This window comes from Microtus oregoni, unplaced genomic scaffold (genome assembly GCF_018167655.1).
Source record: "Microtus oregoni isolate MIOR12 unplaced genomic scaffold, Mior012 000010F_ref0000083, whole genome shotgun sequence".
Taxonomy (NCBI): Eukaryota; Metazoa; Chordata; class Mammalia; order Rodentia; family Cricetidae; genus Microtus; species Microtus oregoni.
In genome coordinates this window covers 23936983-23960143 of record NW_024543069.1, presented here as the reverse complement: position 1 = coordinate 23960143, position 23161 = coordinate 23936983, and the positions used below count along the sequence as shown (strand labels likewise).

Here is a 23161-nt window from a genome sequence, read left to right as displayed (position 1 = left end):
GCCCCCGCCCCCGAGTCAGGTGTCCACCGTGTGACCCAGCGACCACGCTTCCCCGCTCGGCGGCGCTCCTGTCCCCGGGCTTCTTCCAGCCGCCAGCATGGTGGCGCCCGCAGATCTTCCTGACCCGTTTCCAGTCCACTCTTCTAAATTCACATTCAAGAATCAAAACGTAACAACACAAAACTCAACACTAAGGGGACTATGAAGCTAAAACAATGTCTACGAACCTCTGGAAAGGACTTCAGGCACATCCGTTTCAGAAGCATTCAGGCGTTTACCATGGATACCTATATTCCCACACTAGGACCCCCCCTACCCATTCAGCCCCCAATTACTGTCTTTTGGGTTATTGCGACCTGTGCTGGCGGTGCACGATTGCGTCTTATCGGCGCGACGTCTCCTTTCGAAGGTCCCCTGGAGTTGGTGGGGCGATTAGGGGTGCTCCTGCGGGGCGTCTGGCCGTGTGCGCACTGCGGTGTTCGAGGGTCTCCCTGCCCTGGGCTGTGTCCCCCCCGATCGCCCGTCTCCTAGGGCTCCCCGACCGCTGGCCCGCTCCCGGAAGCTACGAAAACGAGTAACAAAGAACCTGCAGGGCCGTCGGCTGCCGGAGCTGCGGGACCCCGGGGTCGGGCGGAGTGGCGGGACCGAGCACCTCCGTGGCGGTGAGCGGCGCGTGGCGCGGCGGCCTTCCCTCGGAGCGCCCGGCCATCGGCGCCCTCTGGAGCTCCGGTCTCTGCAAACGCCCCAGCCCGTTCAGCTCTGAGCTGCTTTGTGCGAAGAACCTGCTGAAGTCTGGTTTTAAATAAAAACTTTTTCTCAGTTTCCGTTTGGGGGTTTTTGCTTTGTTTCGGTGCAGTTTGCAGTACTCCTCTACCTCCTCGCCTCCTTTTTCCTCCCGGTGTATTATCCGCGGGGCGGACCTGGGATGAGCGTTTCGTAATTGCAAGCAGAACTGTGAGAAGGCCACGTCGGAATAGTACTCAAGATGGACAAAAAGTCCTTTGAAACGGTGCTGGATGAAATTCGAAAGGTAACTACTTTGAACCCTAAAAATCTTCTGAGATAATTGTGGGTTACTTTCTCTGAGGTGGTACGTGTAGATAGTGCAATGTAAGAGTCATCGCATCGCCAAAGGTACTTGACTTTCCTGTGTGATCTTGGTAGGTTGCACGGTTCCAAGAGAAGATAAGCCACCTGAATGCTCAACTTGAGAAATCACTGTGTGTGGTTGGTACGGGAATTACGTCTGGGCTGCCCACAGTTCTGGAGCCAATGTAAATCCTTCCTAACTCAGACCTTTTGGTTAAATAACATTTGTTCAGTGTTTCCATGTCCCAGTAACAGAGAAGACCCGACACTTGGAAGCAATAAGTAATACCTAGAAAGTTGCTTTTCAAATCTCAAGCTAAGCAGAATCTATTCCCTGCCTTGGCTTTTTTTTCCCTTCTGCTTTTTGAGATTGTTTTATATTCCCATTCTCCTAACATGAACCACACAGCAAATGTGGAATGTAATGTTGAGTCTAAAAGTATCTCCTGTGCAAAAATAAAAGGTTACCCCTTAGACGGAAAGGGTAGTGCTGTGACCTTGAGCCACCACCGTAGAGCTGGCACTGGGCTTTCCTGCCTCAGTTGGCATCTCAAACCGGTCCCCATGACTGGCACTGGAAGGGTCGTTTCCATACACTGCTGTGCTTATTTACGTCAACTTATAAGGTTCGCTGCGAAGGTTGCTGCCAGACCTGTAGTTCTCCTTCTCTCCTTTTCAAATTAACAGGGTTGATCTTTCATATTTGATGGTGCTGTTTTTTTTTCTTTTCACGTAGACTTCTACTCTTGTAGATTCCCCTTCTCTTATTAAAATTTGAAACAAAATGTCATCTTACCGTGTGCTTAGATTGCCACGCTTGGCTCCTGAACTGATTTTTAATTACTTTTGTGAGATGATAAATTTCAAGTTAAAGTAGACGAGAATGTAGACCTTTGCTCTGGAGGAATGCAGGCAGTTCGTGTGTATATCCTCTCCCTTCTCAGCTTTGTGAAAATGTCTGGTAATAAATATCACTGAGGAACTCGGGAAGGTTCCGGAGATGAAAGTCTGCTCATCTGACGCAGCCTTTAACTCCGCATTTCTGGTCTCAAATCAAAATGTGCTGGAGAGGCATTTCTTTTTCCAAAATGTGATTAGTAAGAGCTATGAATTGGAGCCCTTCCTGTTTGACTTCAGCTTCCCCATCTGTGGAGTTTGGTGGTGGACCGGTGGACTCCCAAGTTCAGTCTCCTTCAGTAGCTAGTGCTCACCCAGGGTCTGGCATGAAGGCCTTGTAACCCTGAGCTCCATGCCCTGTGTGTGGCCCCACAGCTGGGCTTCCCCATCATTGGGGGAGGATTTGAGACGTGATTGATGACATCAACTCAAGCCAGGATTTGATCCTGAACCTTGCTTTTGACTGTCTCTTTAATGGTGATGATCACACGCCTCAGAGTGCATTGCCCAGAATTCACTGTAAAGATTAAACCGTAGAGCACCCTGAATGTTTTGACTGGTCACTGCATTTGCTCCTAGTAGAATGATAGATAGATAGATAGATAGATAGATAGATAGATTGTTGAAAATACAAATGCTGTAGCTGTTTTGCGGTGAGGATAAAATGGCTTGTTTGTATTTTGTGATGAGTGGCTTGCAAGAGCGGGTGGTTTGCTTGGTCTACCATCTCTGAGCGGAGACTATGTGACCTCCGTTAGCCGTAAATAGTGTGCCAGGTCAGAGGCTCCAGAGAGGAAAGAAGCCATTAATGAAACTCCTGTGTATGTCAGATCTCTGAGTATTAGGACTTCACTACAGCTCATTGAGGTTTGTGATTGGGATTCCCCTTCCTGAATGAGGAAGCGAGCTGTAAGGTGCCTTGGTAGATGTAGTGAGACCTCTCTTGGAAGAAAGAGGAAAAAGGAAAAGGAATGGCAATTTGTATCAATTAGAGATGTTTTGAAACTAATTAGACATTCAGGAATTTGATATATCGTTTCTACCCTTGTTGACTGTATTACAATGTTACTTCTTTTGTGTGTTTCTGGAGACCAAGCAGGTCTAAAAGGAAGCATTTCTTGTAGCCTTAGTTGCCGCTGCTCCCAGCAGAACTGAATGAGACTAGTCCCAGTCAGGTTGCTTGGGGGGTTATGTAATTTGGATAGCTGCTTATTACAATGTGCTGATGTATATTAATTCTTTTTTCCCCCTTTCTAGGCTGTTTTGACAGAATATAAGTTAAAAGCAATTGAATATGTTCATGGGTACTTCTCCAGTGAACAGGTATTTGTCATTTTTCAAAGCCTTTTTTATACTAGTGTTGTGGTTAACATCTATTTGCCTATTGGATGCAATCAGAATTGCATTGACTTTGTGGCCGTCTTTGCTCTGGAGCTTTAGAAGCTCTTAGATCTGGTGGAAGGCTCTACAGGGTGTGAGCTCCAGGGGCAGCTTATGTGCTGTACACTCACGCCACACTCCCTACTCTATGTGTGTCCATCTGAAAACATGCTGCCTTTTTAAGAAGCAACTTAAACTGTCAGTTGTTCTGGGGAAAAATATCAAAAGTTCATGAACTCGGGGCTGGAGAGATGGCTCAGTGGTTAAGAGCATTGCCTGCTCTTCCAAAGATCCTGAGTTCAATTCCCAGCAACCACATAGTGGCTCACAACCATCTCTAAAGAGGTCTGGCGCCCTCTTCTGGCCTTCAGGCATACAGACAGAATATTGTATACATAATAAATAAAAAAAATAATAATGTTTAAAAAAAAGTTCATGAACTCAGAGCTTGAGATGATTGAGTGGTGGTTAAGAGCACTTTCTGTGCTTGCAGAGGACCCAGGTTTGTCTCCGCACCCACATGGTGGCTCACAGCCCTCCAAAACTCCCGTTCCGAGGCATCTGATACTTTCAGAACTCCTGGAGCACCAAGCTCGTGTGTGGTAAACATACATACGTGCAGGCAAAACACTCATACACATGAATCATAATTTTTAGTAAAAACTTTTGACATTATGAATTTGTAAATTTTACTAAATTTGTATGGTATTTATAGCAGTTTTGAAATTCACTGTATGGCCAAAGAGGACATGAATAAACGCTGAACTGTTTACTGTACGGCCAACAGACTGTTGTTCTGTTCCTTCATGCTCTTTTTTGAGGTTCTCTTTCAGGACAGTGTGGCCCAGGGTCAGGGACTCTGGGTGCCCTGCTCACTCCTGACTGGCATCACACAGTATTCACCCTTGCTTCAAGGCGTCTCTGGGTGGTGGTAGGAGCCCTTAAGATTCTGTCTCTCATAGTGCAGTACTGAGTGAGATCCGTGACTAACTGCTGTTGTGTGCTCTGCGGATTCAGACCCAAGGGCAGAAGTAGACCTGGAGGCCTTCATTCCACTGCCACACATTGCAGTAATGACCTGAGCTGCTGCCCAGTGCTGTGTGGTTTCCCGTTTGTACTGTTTCACATCACCAGACTGGCGGTCCATCTCCACCCAAATTTTGACCCCCTCTTCTCTCAGTATATACCATTTCCTGGATTTCTTCATTATGTTTTAATGATTTATTTCTTTTGTGATACTAAAGATTAAGCCCCAGGGCCTTGCACATGCTGAAAAAGTGCCCCTCCACTAAGCCATACCCCAGCCCTTTTTCTTGAGACTCCTGGTGTTAACAGACTAGCTGCTGTTAACAGTCTTGCACTACCAGGCCAACTCTAAATTGTATGTCTCCTTTCTTAGCAAAGAGAGAGAAAGAGGAAAATATTTATCGTGGGGAGTAGACAGGGCAAGCCATTGCATTCATGTGGTGACGTGAGAACAGGTTGTGGGCGTCCTTTCTCTCCCACCCATGGGTCCCAGGCATCCCAGCTAGGTCACCGGTCTTTACAGTGATCCCTTTAGCCACGGAACCATCTTGCCGGTCCTGTATATTTTTCTTTCTTCCTAGACCAGCGATGTCTACTAGGTTCTGTGATTTGTGGAGGCTGTTGGCGTCATGTGACTCTGGAGCACTTGACATGAGGCCTGTGCTGCTGTGGGACTGAAGTTTTAAGTTTTCTAAAGTGTCTGAAGTTTGCCACGATGTTAGACTCTGGTGCCACACTCATTGTCTACACACGGCAATAGGAATTCCAAGTGCTGAGATCCGTCTTAGAGAAACATGTGCAGATGCTGTCACCGGAGCTCAAGTGTCTCTGTGTTTGCAGGTGGTTGACCTCCTCAGGTACTTCTCCTGGGCGGAACCGCAGCTGAAGGCCATGAAAGCTCTCCAGCATGTGAGTGTCTCCCTTCTCGCTGTGTGCAGAGTAACACTGTCTCTGCATGAGCCAGAGCAAGCTGTGGTTTGTATCAGAAAAGCTAGCTTAAATCCCGTTATACTTTGGTACTCCTAATAACTATGTTAAAAGGTGGAAACCTTCCAGGGTGTGAAACTGCACTGTGCTACTGTTAAATTCGGTCCTAATTGGCAAACTGAGGGCATATGCTCATTGCAAAGCAGAATCCTGGGATTTAGACCCTTAGGATTCAGGTTCTACAGCGTCTGCCGCCGCGCATCACTTAGGCTAAAGGATGCCCTGTCATCGGGAAAGATGAAGCTCAGCCCTTCCCCTGACTGTGACTCTTGTGCCTTGCACACTGAGTTGAGTCCCCTGTGTAAATGCCAGCTATGTCGGTGGTCTTGGGCTTGTTACATTGGAAACCAGAGATCCAAGATACACGCAGAACGGTGACCTGCTTCTGAAATGGTTATATTTTTTCTTTTTTTTTTTTTTTAATTTTTTTATTTATTTATTTAGATTTTATTTATTATGTATACAATACAGTGTTATGCCTCCATGCATGACTGCATGCCGGAAGAGGGTACCAGATCTCATTGTAGATGGTTGTGAGCCACCATGTGGTTGCTGGGAATTGAACTCAGGACCTCTGGAAGAACGGTCAGCGTCCTTAACCTCTGAGCCATCTCTCCAGCCCCTGAAATGGTTATATTTTTAAAAGCCCAAGTTTAACTCAGTATTTCTAGGATTCCCTTGAGTTGCTGGGGCTTACCTCTTGCTTATGTTCCTCTCAGCTAAGAGGTAGGCTGTGTCCTGAAATGCTTATACTAACAATTTAATTATAGTTCCCCAAAGCAGGTAGGGTCTGGCACAGAAGCCTGATGTTGAAACATATTATTTTTCTGATAGAAAATGGTGGCTGTCCACCCAGCGGAAGTGGTCAGCATCCTCAGCTGCTTCACCTTTAGTAAAGACAAGCTGGCTGCCCTGGAGCTCTTGGCCTCGTGAGTACCTCTTTTACCACCCGCTCAGACCCAGAAGCTTGCCTGCCTTTTGAGGTCCCCGCTCTGTGTCGATGTGACAGTTACGCGAGGCAGCAGAGTGCTGATGAGGTAGTGTGAAAAGTGATCTGTGTGGATGTGTCAATCATGGAGGAAGCCGAGCTCTAGGGACATAACCCGTGGAAACAGCTGGTGTGACAGCACACATCTGTCACCTCAGAGACTGAGGCAGGGGACCCTGAGTAAGACCGTAAGAACCCATCTCCTAACAACACAAACAAAAATGCCCACGTTCTGGGAAAGCACGGTACTGGGTTCTAGTATCTTTACATAGTCGATAGCCCTGTGCTTCCTACAGATGTGGACATGGCTCCCAGAGTAACGGGTCCTTCCTACATCTGTGCTCAAGGTTCATAGTCGAAAGGCTGCCTCCCACCCCTGCACGTCAGCATGTGCTTTGCCTCCTTCCCATCCTGAGTAACTCGAAAGGCGAGCTGATGAAAATGTAGGATGTCTATTGAGCAGGGCACCTGTGACCTCAGAGCCTGCGATTACCCAAGTGATGGAATGATGTGGGCTGTGCAGCGCTCCGCACTTGACCTTTGAGAACCTTGTGTGAGCATGAGGTTGAGGAGGTTGAGGAGTAGGAACCCTCTGCAAAGTTTGGGGGGGCAGTTGCTTATTCATAGGCATTGTAGTCTATAGTTCAGGATGTGTTGCTATGTCCACAAACAAAAAGCGTGTTATAAAGACATTTCTGACCTCTGTGTGTGTACCTGGGTCCTCAGACAGAAGCTAAGTCATGTTTCCTTGGCAGGAACATCGTGGATGCGCAGAACTCGCGCCCCATTGAAGACTTGTTCAGGATCAACATGTCGGAGAAGAAACGGTGCAAGAGAGTCCTGGAGCAGGTACTTCTCCCAGCCTCTTGGTGGCAGTGCTGGGGACAAACGTAGACATGGACATTCTGGTCAGCGAGGGAGCACAAGCAGGGCCCTGTAGAAAGGGCTGTTGGGGGCAGAGGTCACTGGTAGTGGAAACCCAGTGGCGGTTCACCCTGCAGACACTCATGTCTTCCCTCTGTGGAGCGCTGCCGTGGTGCCACGCATTTTATTCTCGTGCGCAGGAACAATGACTTCATGCTTGTGTTGTCAGCAGCCTCGCAGTAATTGAATTCATGGCAGTGAATACTAAATCTGCGCTCCACGTCTGTAAAGGGGGCAGGGTATCTACCTGAGTGCTAGGACCTGGACTTGCCATTCGCTGTTGCAGATTCCTGAGGTCATGCTGCCTTCCCGAAGGAGCTGCCTGAGCTCTGCTCTCTGGGCCTGCTATTCGCCTATGTGATCTTAAAGCCTCCCGAGTTCAGGAAGGGCAGCTCTGCCCCCCTCCTTGTTTCCCTGCTGAGATGAGCCTCACCCACATATCTTTAACAGTCTTCTCCCCGGGTCTCTTTGACAAAATCTTAGGGTTATAGTTGTAGTTTTCTTCCCTCTGGTGTATTCTCTGCATAACTCTGGGTCAGAACTGTTCTGGGATCATGTGCTCTATAGAATGGAACACTGTTAATGTAAATGAACTAGTCAAAAGTCTACTGTTAATTTGTCCTAAGGAAATATACAGACTTATAGGTAAGGGTATTTGCCTAGTGTAGTTTATTATGATCAAGTTCAAGTGATTTTCTTTTTTTAAGATTGAGGGGTTGGAGGTGTTTTAAGGTTGGAAGCTGGATTATGCAATTAATGTGATTGTGGGGGAGGATTTTATAAAAATAATTATAAATACATCCCTGTAAGTATTTTGATACGAGTATGACTGTTTTATGTATACTGCACATTATCATTTATTCCTATAATGCAGTATGCATCCACTGGAGTCTACTTGCCTTACAAAGCCCAACTCCAGCTCAGGTGCCATTTTAGAAGTTGAGGATGTAGTGTAAACACCGTAGACCTAACCCCATTCCCTGTGTCTCACACTGAACACTGTAATAAGTCGTTCTTGCTTTTCCAGTAGTCTGGCTCTTTGGGGTTGTTTTTTTAAGCTTTTAAAAATGCCTTGTTTTATTCTTATTTTTGTGTGGGTATGTGAACATGTGGATGCCTGAGAAAACCAGAAGAGGGTGCCAGATCACCTGGAGCTGCCCAACGTGGGTATTTGGACCAGGTCCTCTGCAAGAGCAACAAGAGCTTTTTAACAAGTGAAACCCCCCTCACACATACACCCCTGTTATCTGTGTTTTTCAACTGAACTGTAAACATTTTGAGAGCAATCTCATCACACGAGCCGGACTTGTGTAGTTTGGAACTTTTTTTCTTCTTTAAGGTTGGTTAAAGAAATGGAACAGGAACTCACTATGTAGGCCAATCTAGCCTCAAATTCACAGATACCTGCCTGCCTCTGCCTTCTGGGTTCTGGGATTAAAGGTGTGCGCACCACACCTTGCTGCTAGATACTAGATTTTCTTGAACCTGTTGCTTATAGCACTGGTGATGGTGGTTGGGAGTGTAGCCATGGTGATATGGTAATGACTCTACTTTGGACACCATGGTAACTGATGGGCGAATGTGTGAATGCCACGCTGTTCCTTAATTCATGACTTTAGCCTGATTTCTGTTATCTGGAGTACCCGATGTGATGGTTTGAGTTTTGTTCATCACTGTCTTCTTGTTTGCATCACAGGCTTTCAAAGCGGGCTGCAAAGCCCCTCACGCCATGATATCTTCATGTGGAACCATCCCAGGAAACCCCTATCCCAAAGGAAAACCCAGCCGCATAAATGGCATTTTTCCCGTAAGCATGCTTCTATAAGCTACATGGAATTTCTCTTGGTTACGTGTGACTGCAGCACAGATCTGTACACATATGTGCAACATATGAGGACATGTCACCTCGTGGCGCCCCTGCAGAGGACGGAGTCTCAGGTCTTCAACTTATCTGGTAGTCGACAGTTCACGTGTAAATGCCATTAGCTGATTGTTACCTGCCTTCAGAACATGCCAGGCAAAGGGTGATTGTGGTTTTTCTTTTCCGAGCATTCTCGGGATTTTTGACAGTCACATATCTGAGACCCCATTTTAGGAAACTCCTTGATAAAGCCCTGTGAGAATATTGTTTGGATACCAGAGGGTGGTCCTCAAAGCCCTTGGAAAATAACCTTTCCTAAAGTTTTTACATTTCTATTAGCTGTGTCACAACCCCAGAGCTTCATGGATCAGATAGCAAACATTTATTATTTCCAATAGATTTTGTTTTGTTTGCTTTTTGTTGGGTTTGGTCTTTAGAGACTCCGTAGCCTTGGCTGACCTGGAACTCACTGTGTGGACCAGGCTGCCCTGGAAGTCATAGAGATCCCACCCACCACTGCCTTGGATTAAAGGCATGAACCACCACATTATACTACTGCTTTTCATAATTCAGAAAGCTGGGAGTGGCTAACTCTAGCTCTGGCCTGGGTTTCATCCAAAAGCGTGACTGGCACACAGAGATAATCTTTTCTTTCCAGGCTCACTTAAATGCCTGGCAAATCAATGTTGCTTGTTGTCAGGAGTCTTTATTCCTCACCATAAGGGCTTGAGTACCCTCATGACATAGCTGGTTTCCACTGTGCTTTGAACCAAGGGGAAGAAGAGACAACTATGGTCAGGCCTTGTAGGCTTTGGGTGTCAGGGCCATTCTTTAATGTCATGTTAATAAAGCAAGTCAACCCTAATTATTCAGAGATGGATGGTGGGAGGCAAGTACCATCTTGGAAGCTGGTCTCCCTCCCAGTGTGTCCTACCTAAGGACGCAGCCTGTGAGGACAGACTGATAGAGAACAGATCAGAATCAGCTTATTCTGTTCTGATCTTTTCTCTAGAGCAGCCTTTAATGGGGTCTTAGTTGCCAGGTTTCTTTTTGTTTGTTTGTTTGGTTGGTTGGTTGGTTGGTTGGTTCGTTGGTTGGTTGATTGGTTGGTTTCTTGAGACAGGGTTTCTCTGTAGCTTTGGTGCCTGTCCTGGAACTATATCTTGTAGACCAGGCTGGCCTTGAACTCACAAAGATCCTCCTGCCCCTGCCTCCCAAGTGCTGGGATTAAAGGCGTGTACCACCACCACCGGCTACCTTTTTCAGCTTCTAAGTCGTGGACACTGGCATTAAAGTCGTGTGTGTGTGTGTGTGTGTGTGTGTGTGTGTGTGTGTGTGTTTGTGCGTGCGCGCCATTGTATGTAGAAAGTATTAGAGTACACTTCTTCTCTCTGTCATCCTTCTACCTCTGTGGCACAGGAGGGTTAAGAGGAGGTCAGGCAGCTAACTGGGGCTGGATTGGGTCTAGAATCCATGACTTATTCCTGACAAGTTAAGTCCCTTTATTCAGAATAATACAGCGTAGTTATTTGTTGTCTAAAGTCTCCGCTATCTTTATTTTTTTTTAAAAATAGGGAACTCCTCTGAAAAAGGACGGTGAAGAAAGTACCAATGAAGGCAAAGGAATAGCAGCACGGATTCTTGGACCATCCAAACCAGTATGTGTTGAAATAAAAGAGAAACAAGTGTTAATTCTTCTTATATGTGTAGCTTTCTTTATGAGATAAGTGTTATGTGTGTTGCAAAGTTTAAATGTAGAAATTCCAGATCAGAGAGAATGACTCAGGGTCTGTAGTGTAAGGACATGTTGATGTTCATGGCTCTTTGGAGCATAAGTGTTTCATCCAGGTAAATGTTTCAATCTGTTCAGATGAATATTGGTATTTATTTTAGACAGCATTCTGTTGCCTAATTAGTGTTGATATTAGTGAAACAGCTGGGCTTGTCCTTTCAAGTACAAGTATAGACTGTGTGTTGTACACAGTTAGCCAAAGATGACTATTTGTTTTATGTTTTATCTGGTAAAATATATGTTACATACTTTATAGGGTTTTTTTTTTTTTTAGGTTTGTTTTTTTATGTCTGTAGTCAGGATTTTCAGGGGATCTTCCTCAATCAAACCTGATCATCTTTAAGCTGGGGCATCTTCATCCTCTTACAACAAGGTGCTTAGAAAGGCAACTTCTAAGTACTGTGTTATCAAGAGATGATGTCTTGGTGATGTCTAACCACTGTGTGTTTCTTTCCAGCCTCCCTCAACCTATAATCCACACAAACCTGTCCCCTACCCGATACCTCCATGCCGGCCACATGCAACTATCGCACCAAGTAAGCATTTTCTGGGTTTCACTTTTTCTTTCTGCTGTTCATTAAATTGAAAGGACGGGCTGGTTTATGTGTTTGGGAAATCTACAGCATAATTCTGAGAGTTTAATTTGCTGATGGCGTGCTGCTGAAGGCATAGTTTATTTTTAGGATGTTTTCCTAATTTGATGGTTTAACCAGAGATTGTTTTAATCACACTTTATTATTAGGGCTTCTCCCTTTGATAAATGGCCTTAAATGCCCTTTCTTAGGTAGCTGGTGTCCATGCATTTCAAAAAACAAAAGAGTATGTAACGGGACTTAAGTGGGGTGGGTCCAGCCCGCCTCATCTTTCAGAAGCTGTCTGAACCGGGCGTGCAGCAGGCTTGTCTTCCCCTCACTCAGTTCTCACTTAAACTCTCCATGTGAGGTGCATCTCTTTGACGTGACAATTTAGAGTGAAGCACACCTGTATCCACACAGCTGTGACTCCCAGGTGCATCTCTTTGACGTGACAATTTAGAGTGAAGCACACCTGTATCCACACAGCTGTGACTCCCAGGTGCATCTCTTTGACGTGACAATTTAGAGTGAAGCACACCTGTATCCACACAGCTGTGACTCCCAGGTGCATCTCTGTGTCGTGACAGTTTAGAGTGAAGCACACCTGTATCCACACAGCTGTGACTCCCAGGTGCATCTCTGTGATGTGACAATTTAGAGTGAAGCACACCTGTATCCACACAGCTGTGACTCCCAGGTGCATCTCTGTGACGTGACAGTTTAGAGTTAAGCACACCTGTATCCACACAGCTGTGACTCCCAGGTGCATCTCTGTGACGTGACAGTTTAGAGTGAAGCACACCTATATCCACAGAGCTGTGACTCCCAGGTGCATCTCTGTGATGTGACAGTTTAGAGTGAAGCACATCCCTGTATCCACACAGCTGTGACCCCCAGCAGTGATGCTAAATTCTCTGTCTTTATCTATGTTTTTATTTTAGGTGCTTACAACAATGCAGGTCTGGTGCCGTTAGCCAATGTGATAGCTCCAGGGATCCCCCCTCCACCTCCGTACACTCCAAATCCAGCAGGAACAGGTAAAGGCTGCCGCTGTACACTTAGTGCCCATAATTCATCTATAAACGTGTCTATACTGTAACAGCCTGTTTTATCCATGCAAATATGATTCTTGTGTCCTCTTTCAGTGTTTTCAATGTTGTCTATTTATGTCTTGACTTTTCTTTTTTGGTATCCGTCTGTGATTATGATGGGGAATAATCTGACTAAAGCTTGAAATCATTTATTTTTCCGTAGACAATGAAGACCTCTCCAGTCAGTCAAAACCTGCACAGAGTCAAAGTAAGTACCAAACAGACCCAAAGACAACTGCTGCCTGTCGTGATGGTTGGCCATTCCCCACTGGAGACTTGAGTTTGCATCTGTGGACGTCTTAGGAGGCTCCTAGGTGTAGAGTAATGCATGCCTGCTGAGAGTGACTTGAGAGGAGAGGTTTGGCATTCACGAAATGCGCATATTACCTGGATTTCAATTAATTTTATGATACTGTGTCCTGTTTGCACTCTGTGAAATCTGAAGGTCACGTGGCATATAGATCCATATCCACTTAGCATTCTGATGTGAGAAAGGTGATCTTTATATGCATGTGAAGATAACCCCTTTCTGACAGATAATGAGTGTAATAGGACCTAAGGTGGAAAGTGATAAGGGCCACTGGAGCCGCAAAGGGCACTGAGCACAGGTGGTCTTGGTGGGAAAACTCCCTCCCCATGAAGGTGCCTAGTAGGTGCAGCTACTCCTATGTAAAGGAGGGGTGCAGAGGAAACAGAACAAACATCAATCAGTATTTCTTACTGCCGCCATGGAGCCACCAAGCCTTGTGGACAAGTCATTTAACTTTATGGAAATAAAGTAATAATTTTATAATAAGTAATTTTAAAGTTTAGTTTTATAATTTAAAAATATCCTCCCTTTTAAAACCTACTGAACAGTACTGAAGACTGCCTCTAGAGGGTAAGACCATGGTCCTCAGTACTTGATAGCCCTGCGGTATTATTTGGAGGGTTGAGTCCAGGGCCCTGTGCATGCTCTCCATGAACAACTGGCCTTGCCACACCTCGGGAGTGTTGGTCTCAGGGTCAATGTGAGCACAGATGGACTGGTGACCATAAGTGGCCTAGCTGGGCTGTGACATAGTGTGTGATGGCTAGTGTCCACAGCAGGTTACAGGAAGGTATGGTTTGTCGTGTAGATTACCGCAGGGACTGCTAGTGGCGGACTCTGTGCTCTGGATTAGGAGATTTCAGTGGGAATATCTCTGAGAGCTCTAGGGGGGCCTGCTTACCTTCTCTTCTAGCTTTGTATTAAGTACATGGTCCTCAGTGTTTCAGTGACTAAGACTGAATTTGCACGTTTCCTGGCCACGGTGGACCAATGCATTTGTTGGTACTGTGCGTGTTTAGCATGTGCAAGGCTCTGAGTTTAATCTCCTACACCAAGAAAAAAATTAGACCTAAGTTAGAAACATGAATATGGTGTGGCCCTGAATTTGGAGTATTCATAGTGTTGATTTCTAGTTTTTTTTTTTTTTTATCATGTTTCTGTTCTGAAAAAAAGTCAAGGGTTTCACAGCCCCACTGTGCATGCACAGGGGCTCAGTTCTGGTGTTTTCTTTGAGTGCCTTTTCCCACTGGGCCATCACGGCACTGACCATGTGAGCGTCCTAAGGTCGAGAATCTGCCTTCCACACGGATCGCTCCCTGAAAACGCCGTTCAGTAGTTATGGCTGGAGATGGAGGCGCGGTCTATGTTGCCTCGGACACAACATTGAACTCATCCTAGGAGGAGGAACCCAAATTACCCCCAAATCCTTCTTTTAATTATCCATAGGGCTTATCAGAATAAAGATGGCATAGCAAACAGAAAATATTATTGAGAACGAGTTCTTGGGTGTTTTGGGAGCTGTTCTCTAAGATGATCCTGTATGGATCCCTGACACAAACTTACTAAAACAGCAAGGCCTGAAGTAGAGGATGAATTAGACACAGTGTTACACTTAAATGTGTCCCCAGGATGGGCTAAGTGAGGCTTAGGAGCTGGTGTAGGTTGTCAGTGTGCAAACTCGGGCTGTGGGCCCCATAGGGCCTTAGGTGGGAGGTCAGAGGTGGGAGGTCATACATGCATTCAGACTCCTCCCCAAGTGGTTCAGGGTGAAGCCAGTGAGTGCCTCCTCACGAGTGCTGCCAGTGTTTATGAAGCAGAAAAGTAGAGAAGGAAGATTTCCAGCTCCCCTGGCTGATGGCTGGCACGGCAGGGCTGACTGTCCTGACCACAGACGCTCCAGAGTGAAGTAGGATAATGCATTGCACCCGGCAGTCCAGACATGTAAAGAGCCACTTAAAGCCTGCTATTGGTTTTCCTTGGTATTTGTGAAATTTAATAACAACAGCAAAATGGTTGTTTCTTCTAAATTGAACATTCCAGTACAGCATAAACCCTGCCTCTTCTCTCCCTCCAGCCTTTTCCACCCCAGCAAGTCAGCTCTTCTCTCCTCACGGTTCTAATCCGTCGACTCCTGCTGTGACTCCTGTCCCTGCTGTGTCCCCAGTCAAGGCAGTAAACCATCCCTCTGTGTCAGCAGCTGCCACTGGGGCCGGAATGAGTGCTCCCAACGCTGCCCTGTCAGTGTTCCCAGCACCCCAGCCAGCCACGCCAAACCCGACTGTCATCCGGACTCCCTCGGTGCCCCCGGCACCTGTTACTTCGGCCCACAGCACCACACCTGCTCCTGTCCCTTCCATTTTTTCTGGCCTAGTGCCCCTGCCAGGTCCCTCTGGCACCCCTTCCCCATCTCCTCAGGCCAGCTCAACACCAAGGGTCACACTGGCTTCCAGTGAGACCTTTGCTTCTACTTGTGCCCCGTTCACCAGCCACGCCCCCGCCAGCTCTATCGCTGGCTCGGCCAGTAACCCAAGCACAGCTTCCCTGTCTTCCGTCTTCACAGGCCTGCCTTTACCCTTCCCACCGGCATCCCACAGCTGCATAGCCACCCCAACTCCCTCGCTGATTGCCAGTGCTTCAAATCCGCACGCTGTAAAAAGCCCTCTCCTGTCTGCCTTAAAAGGCTTCCTCACGTCAAATGACACACACTTAATCAATTCCTCTGCCTTGTCCTCTGTGGGCACAAGTGGCCTGGCTTCATTATCCCCCTTTCCCAATCAAAATTTGGATTCTCCTGCCTCAGCCACTAACAAGTGCTATGCCCCGGCAGCTGTTGCTGCCACGCAGAGGTCTTCTACCCCAGGATTGGCTATGTTCCCAGGCTTGCAGTCCCCTGCAGCCGGCGCCACCTCTGCAGCCCCAGTGTTGCCCGCCCAGTCACCGCTAGCTACCCCCTCCTCCACGGCAGTGCCTGTCAGCTGTGGCTCCTCAGGCTCGCTTTTGCATGGTCCCCATGCAGGCGGCATCTCATCCACCCCTGCCGCAGTCACTGTGCCCGTTATGATCAAAAGTGAACCCACGAGTCCCCCTCCCTCGGCCTTCAAAGGCCCTGCTCACCCCGGGACTCCTGCTCACGGTACCTTGGGCCTGTCAGGCGCTCTGGGCCGCGGATACCCCACAACCTCAGTGCCCATTAGTGTGTCCACTTGCCTTAACCCTGCACTGTCCGGGCTCCCCAGCCTGAGCAACCCCCTGGCTGGTTCTATGTCCCTGCCGCCACACGCATCCTCCACGCCCATTGCTCCCGTGTTCACGGCCCTGCCCCCTTTCACTTCGTTGACCAACAGTTTCCCTCTACCGGGCAGTCCGTCTCTCAATTCCGCTGTGTCCCTCACGGGGCCATCAACCACCACCTCTACAGCTGCACACCCCAGCTCTGCGACCGTGCGCCCGATGCTGCCCACCTCCAACGCCTCGCCTGCGGCCTTCCCACTCAACCTGTCCACTGCGGTGCCCTCACTCTTCGCGGTCACCCAGGGCCCTCTTCCCGCATCTAACCCTTCCTACCCCGGCTTTCCTGTTTCCAGTGCCCCAAGTGGTGCCCCCGCAATGCCCTCGTTCCCGGGGCTGCAGGCACCCTCCACAGTAGCGGTCACTCCACTGCCGGTGGCTGCCTCGGCCCCATCACCTGCACCTGTCCTCCCTGGATTTGCCTCAGCCTTCAGTTCCAACTTCAACTCCGCCCTCGTGGCACAAGCAGGGTATGTGACAAGGCGACAGACAGATGCAGGTCGCTTCTCACCAAGTTTATGTAGCCGAGTCTTGATTTGTATTGGCTACGGAGGGGTGGGAGGAAAGACCAGTGCCCAGAATGTTCCATGACTCTTCACCTATGTTCGGTAGAGTGGTTACTTGGTTTGCTGAAATTTTTACCCACTCTGAGTAAGTTTAGCTACAGTGAGTGGCTCACTTCCGTGGTTCCGACCCACAGAGATGGGAGCTGATTTGTTTTCTTGCTTTTACCATCTTTAAGCTGCCCCTTGTTAAATACGGTAGCAGCCTTTCCCTCTTTCACCCTGTCTGCCGTCTGACTTGTTTTTCTACTGTTTTCAGTTTGTCATCTGGACTCCAAACTGCTGGTAGCTCTGTTTTTCCAGGCCTTCTTTCCCTCCCAGGTATCCCTGGGTTTTCCCAGACTCCTTCACAGTCATCCCTGCAAGACTTGCAGCACAGCGCAGCTGCACAGTCGGCTTTGTTACAGCAGGTACGTAGTGTCTGGAGTAAGACTGCAGGGGTGAACCTCCCTACAGCCCTGATGTGGATGGGAATGGGACTTACCAGAATGTCAGGAGTGTGGTTTGATTAAAAATTAGCTCTCCCCAAATTCACAAGTTCTACTTCTGTCCTCTGAAGTAACAAAGATGGTAGGAGTCAAATGCATGAATTATTATTTATATAATAATTTTCTTAAATCTCAGTTTGGAGACGTAATAACATGAAAACTAAAGTCAAGACAATTACAATTAAATTTGTCTTATATTTAAGCTATAATGAACAGTAAGGCTACTTCTTTGTACAAAACAACATCAAAATCCCACCTCCTGACATATTTAAAACAGTATTTGCCTTCTCGTGCCTGTGTTGTCTAGTTGTACGTGGGTAGGATCTGGTCCACACCCAGTGAACTGGGGCTCTGCTAACTGTGTCCCTCTTCCTACAGGTCCATTCTGCCTCCGCTCTGGAGAGCTACCCCACCCAGCCCGACGGGTTCCCTAGCTATCCCTCCACACCTGGAACACCATTTTCTTTGCAACCGGGTCTATCCCAAAGTGGATGGCAATGAATTTGAAACACGGTTATTCTTGGGAGCAACATGAAATTTGCCCAAGAACTGCAATAAACAATCTGACAGATAGGAAATTGTCCAATAGTCCGAAAGGGCGTTCTCTTAGGGACACTGGGACAGAGGTTAGGCGTTCAGGTTCCATTCTTAAAGTGACTGTAAGTACCAGTACCCCCACTCCTATACATGTAAATATGCTGACAATGAATTGTATGGAGAATAGTGGTTTAAATTATGTGGGAATTTTCGCCTCCCATTCAACAGGGGTTTGAATTACATATGTGATCTATTTGACTTGCGTATGTGATCTAGACTATTAAAGAGGAGACGGGACTCTTCATAGCCGAATACAGCCTTAAATCTGCTTGTGTTGCCTCCGTGGACAGACGTGATCATTGTGCCTCAGACTGGGTTGCATGTGGACGTGGGGGAGTTGCTATTCTACAAATGCATGCACAGCTCCTGTTAGCATCCGCTGGAATGCAGTACTCCATGTGTATTCACAAAGGGGGACTCGAGACCCACTGTTTTTAATGTTATTAGTAATCGTGCATACTGCTGAATTTAACTCAATATATTCCAGGTAAAAGTGGTGCTTGTTGTAGTCTTTAGAATGACTTTCAGGTGTTTTCAACTAAAAAAATGTATACCCAGAACATATGTATAAGGAAGGGAGGCTTAGGATAATTTTGCAAAGCAGTTTTCGTAATCTGAGCAGTATGCCCACAGGATTCCCAGCCACCACTATTACTACTACTTGTACCCTGGAAGCTCTTGGTGAATGTTTACAGTCATGGATGTATTTCTACTCAAACGCTCATCGGGAATAAGCGTCTGGCAGCAGGAGAGGAGGCTCGCTCTGTCAGGAAGTGCAGTGTGCACTACAGGCCCGTGGTGGCAGAATGTGGCCCACCCACCATCGTCCTGAGCAGTGTCTGCCACACTGGGGGGAGGGGATGTAGGACGAATGTAGACCGTACACTCTGCTGTAGTTCATCTCAACATCTAGAGGTTCTACTTTTATAAATGGTGTCCGGAAGATGTTGTAAATGTATTTTACTTTGACATGGGGAACGAACTTTTTAAGTATATTGAATAATCCCGTATGGTTAGTTTTTAACGTTTTTTAAAATAAACTTTATGAATATTACAAACATTGTTGAAGTGTTTCATTATATTCTAGGTATACAGGTTACTTAGTTTTTCTAATTTCTAGGGCTAATATGTTGAATATTTTTGTCTGAATTTAGTTGAAACTCCATTTAGAGTACTGATTGCCCCGACCCTTAAAACCCTTATGGGAAAGTCGCACAATGACCAACACTTGGAACAGAAAGGTCTCTTCAAGCACAGACCAGTACCAATAGCTGGAAGTTGTCTTTTTCAAGTCCACGTTCAAGATTGTGTCAGTCTTATGTGTGTTGGCCCTTCAGAAAATGGTTACCGATTGAGTAGTCCTCCCTGTGATTCTACTGTGAAATACAGGCTACCCTCTGGGCCCCTTGAGCAGAACGTGTATCTAGTTTTCCTTTTACTATGTCCTAGCATGTGAGTGCATTGGACATGCAAAGGTTTATGGAAATGTTTAGAAAACATTTTTGAATACAGGTAGTCGTCACTGGGGTCTGGCTTTATGTTTGTGATGCACAAACTTCTGAAGTAGCAGCTAGTCAGTCAGTCTGCTCAGCTGACGGAGGAGCTGAGAAGAGAGGCACAGACTGGGCAAGAGAAATCCGATGTTTAGTCACCAGCTGCTAAGAGAGCCCTTGAGCAAGTTGCAGGGAGGTAACCTTACCTTTGTGGGTCCAAGAAGACTTAAAAGTTGTTAGAAGTCTTAAGAGATAAGTAAGAACATTCTAGAAAAGGCGAAAAACTTGAGAAAACTGCCTGCTGATAGTATAGTTGAGCGGATTATAGTGAGTTGTTTGAACAAACCTAAGAAGCAAGGGAGACTTGAGTAAGAAGATCACTAAACTTTACTTTGACGGCCTCTTGAGTTCCTAAAAACCCTGTTGGTGCCAGTGTAAGCATTACAGCTCGAATGGAAAGGTATCCTGGCAGTCGGGAGCCTAGGAATCCACGGTCACACCACACAACCAACCTCACACAAGACATTTATCGGGAGGGAAAAAACCAGGAGGGTGGCTACCTCTGCTCAGGCAAGGAGCTGAACAGAAGGCAGGGTTTATATCGAGTTGCTTGGGAAGTGGGGTGGAACTTTGCAGGGTGACGCTCTCCTGGGTGGGGATTGGTGGGATTTCAAGTCCAAACCTTGGGCTTTTTACACTGGTGTGGGGCAGAGTTCAGCCATTAGGACAGTTAGAATGTTCTGTGGGTGGAACCTGGCATTTGGAGGTCCTCAGGGGAGGGACAGCCGTCCTCTGGGTAGAACTTCAGCTAGTGCAGGAACGGATAGAGTAAAAGTATCCAAACTGCAAAATCCACCCCACCCAACCCCTCCAGGATGAAGAGAGAAAAGGCCATCAGATAGTTCTTTGCCTGAGGCTGACCTGGGGTTACTCTACCCACAGAAAAATGGCCTCTGATCCTGTTTTCCAGACTCCTCTGTAGGGACTCGGGGTGTTTATTACTTGAAGCCACCATTGCTTTCGAGGTGGAGAGTTCGGAACATTTTGCAAGAAGAAGAAAAACAGCTGTTTAGTCATCTTCCAAGGGGACGCTCAGTGAGTTCTCCCGAGACGCTTTCTAGAGGCCCCTGGGAACAATTACTGTTTTTGTTGTGAATCTTGCACTTCCTTGAGTGGCAGCTACAACATAAATGGCATTTGGCCAATATTGGGGAAAATATCCTTAGAATAATAAGCTAAACCTCTGCTAGATGACCAGAAAGGGGCGTCTGATCAAAGGAGAACGTTTGTCCCATTTTGGATAGAAATTGAATCTCGCTTAGGCATGAGAAATGACGCTAACAGGAAGCTCTCCTATTGCTATTTACAGCATCTGTTTGTCAAGATGGTAGAGCATAGGCTACGAAGAAACAGAATCTATGCATCAGCCACAGAGCCAGGGGTGGAACTTCAGGGGTTTTCTTTCCTGTTTTTGTTTCATCTTGCTTTTTATGAGATTTTCGATATGTATTCTTGACTTATCTAGAACCTTCTATGTAGAGCAAGCTGACCCCCAACTTTGTGGCCCCTGCCTTCTGAATGCTGAGATTACATGTTTGCACCATTATGTCCAGCTCCTAAGTTTTCAAACTTATAGAAAATAAGGGTCATGCTAGATGAGGGAGAGAGGAAGCCTGAGCAAAATATTCTTGTAATGAATCGAGCTTGGGCTCACTGGGGAAAAAAAGGAAAAGGGAGTCATTGAATTAACTCAGTATTCCCCACTTAGAAGATAATTGAGTCACAATTATATTGGCTCTCATTCCCAGTAATGATAACTACCCTTTAACAGCTCCAAACAGCACTCCATTTAAATGTGACATTGGAATGAGTTCCACACGAATAACTTGTTGGTAAATTTTGTTATTTCCATTCTGCGTATAGAAGTCTCACTCGGGAGGCAGAGGCAGGTGGATCTCTGTGAGTTCGAGGCCAACCTGGTCTACAGAGCGAGTTCCAGGACAGACTCCAAAGTCACACAAGGAAACCCTGTCTCAAAAAACCAAAAAGGAAAAAACAAAATCTGATGCACGGTCACATGACTAATACATGACAAAGTGGGAATCTCTGGCCATTCTGGCAGTGTGGGCTCCAAGCTGCCTTCCCAGCCCCCCCCCCCAAATCACTTCTACACAGAGCACTAGGACAAAGGTGTAGACTGGATGGACCCCACCTCACGTGGGCTTGTCCGCGTTTCTGCTGGAATCTGGTTTTCTGGCCAAGTTACCTTGTCTAAAATTCTAAAATTCCACATGTTTCCATATAAGATCCATGCTTGAGTTTGCAGAGAAGACAAGTAAGCCCTTGGTAAATCTAGCCTCGCCATGGGAAATGTTTGAAGATGCTCCTGCTAGGAGTAAAACAACTAGGCAGGTGGGAAAAGAAAGCTTAGAAAACGCGAGACAACAAAGAGCTGTCGGTTTGGTCCTGTTTTGTACTTTTACACAGGCGGAAGTAAATACTTAGGATATTTATGCGAGAGAGGGATCCTCAGTATGAGAATAAATTTATCATGCCACGTGTTTCTAAAAGCGCGGTGAGAAAGGAAATCCTTGGCCATGTCCTTAGGTTTCTATTACTTTGATACACACCATGACTAGAAGGAACCGGGGAGAGAAAGACTGATTTCATCTTAGAGCTCACAGACCACCTGGGGGGAGGAGAGCCAGGGCAGAAACCCACAGCGGAACTGAAGCAAGCACCACAGGGAACACTGCTTCTCCCTCTGCATGGCTGTCTCAGCCTGCTGTCTTAGACAGCTCAGACTCACCCGCCTGAAAGTAACGCTGCTCATGGTGGGCTGGACCCTCCCACACCAATCACTAATCAAGGCAACGCTGACAAAGACATGAATGAATGAGTCTCTGAGCTGCACAGCCAGGAAGCTGAAGCTCTGCATCTGAGAAAGAGCTTTGCCTCCTAGGAACTTTTAGCATCTTTGCCTTACTTATTTATCCACTGGACAAACATCTGTTGAACATCAGCTCTTGTCCGGGATGCTCCAGACACTCTGGGTGTGATGGGGAATAACCTATTTACTCTCCATATAGAAATGTGGTATCAGGCACAGGCCTGCATGCTTTCCTTTAAAGGGGCATAAAATACTGACACTTCTACAGCCCATGTAGGTTCAGTCACAACCACTCACTACTGAGGTGGCATGAAAGCGCCCAGGGATGATACAGGAAGGAAGCGACATAGCTGTGCGACTTAGCGGTTTACTTAAAGGAAACAGGTAGCAAGCTAAACAGGGCTAGTCTAGAAGAAAAAGAAAACAGAAGTCAAGCATTGTTTGTGGAACTCTCAGTGCAAAGGCCCCGAAGCAAAAAACTGCTTAAAGTTTTAGAAAACTGGGCTGGAGAGATGGCTCAGTGGTTAAGAGCACTGGCTGCTCTTCCAGAGGTCCTGAGTTCTATTCCCAGCAACCACATGGTGGCTGACAACCATCTGTAATGAGATCTGGCACCCTCCTCTGGGCATACATGGAGGCAGAATGTTGTATAAATAAATAAATCTAAAAAAAAAAAAGTTTTAGAAAGCTGAGTGCTGGCTCATGCCTGCAATCTTGGCACTCAGGACAAGGAGGGTGAGTTACTGAGGCAGGAGGTTAGCCTGGGTTAGAATGAAATCCTATCTGAAAACAAACACCTAAAAGCCTTAAAGTGATTGATGGATGCATGGGGAGAAGGGAATGCCAGGGAAGAGAAGGACTGGCCAGTTGTTTCAAACTTTGCCTGGGACATCTATGACTTGATGACTTTCGCCCCAACTGT

The 23161-nt window shown here is 46.7% G+C and overlaps 1 protein-coding gene across 2 annotated transcripts; it reads left to right on the top strand.

The window, feature by feature from the left end:
- The first annotated feature begins 357 nt into the window (after positions 1 to 357).
- Proser1 (proline and serine rich 1) lies at positions 358 to 18904 on the top strand. 2 transcript variants are annotated; one of them, XM_041659457.1, is made up of 13 exons: positions 358 to 1030; positions 3244 to 3309; positions 5233 to 5301; positions 6214 to 6308; positions 7123 to 7216; positions 8988 to 9098; positions 10727 to 10810; positions 11402 to 11480; positions 12461 to 12556; positions 12774 to 12818; positions 14995 to 16678; positions 17031 to 17181; positions 17638 to 18904. In XM_041659457.1, exons 1-13 carry the CDS (start codon positions 986 to 988, stop codon positions 17758 to 17760), a joined length of 2742 nt encoding a protein of 913 aa, XP_041515391.1. In that variant the 5' UTR covers positions 358 to 985; the 3' UTR covers positions 17761 to 18904. The 2 variants fall into 2 exon arrangements, with proteins under 2 accessions (XP_041515391.1, XP_041515392.1); XM_041659458.1 differs by lacking the exons at positions 358 to 1030; positions 3244 to 3309; positions 5233 to 5301; ... (1 more) ...; positions 7123 to 7216; positions 8988 to 9098 and adding an exon at positions 9137 to 9229.
- The last annotated feature ends 4257 nt before the right edge of the window (positions 18905 to 23161 follow it).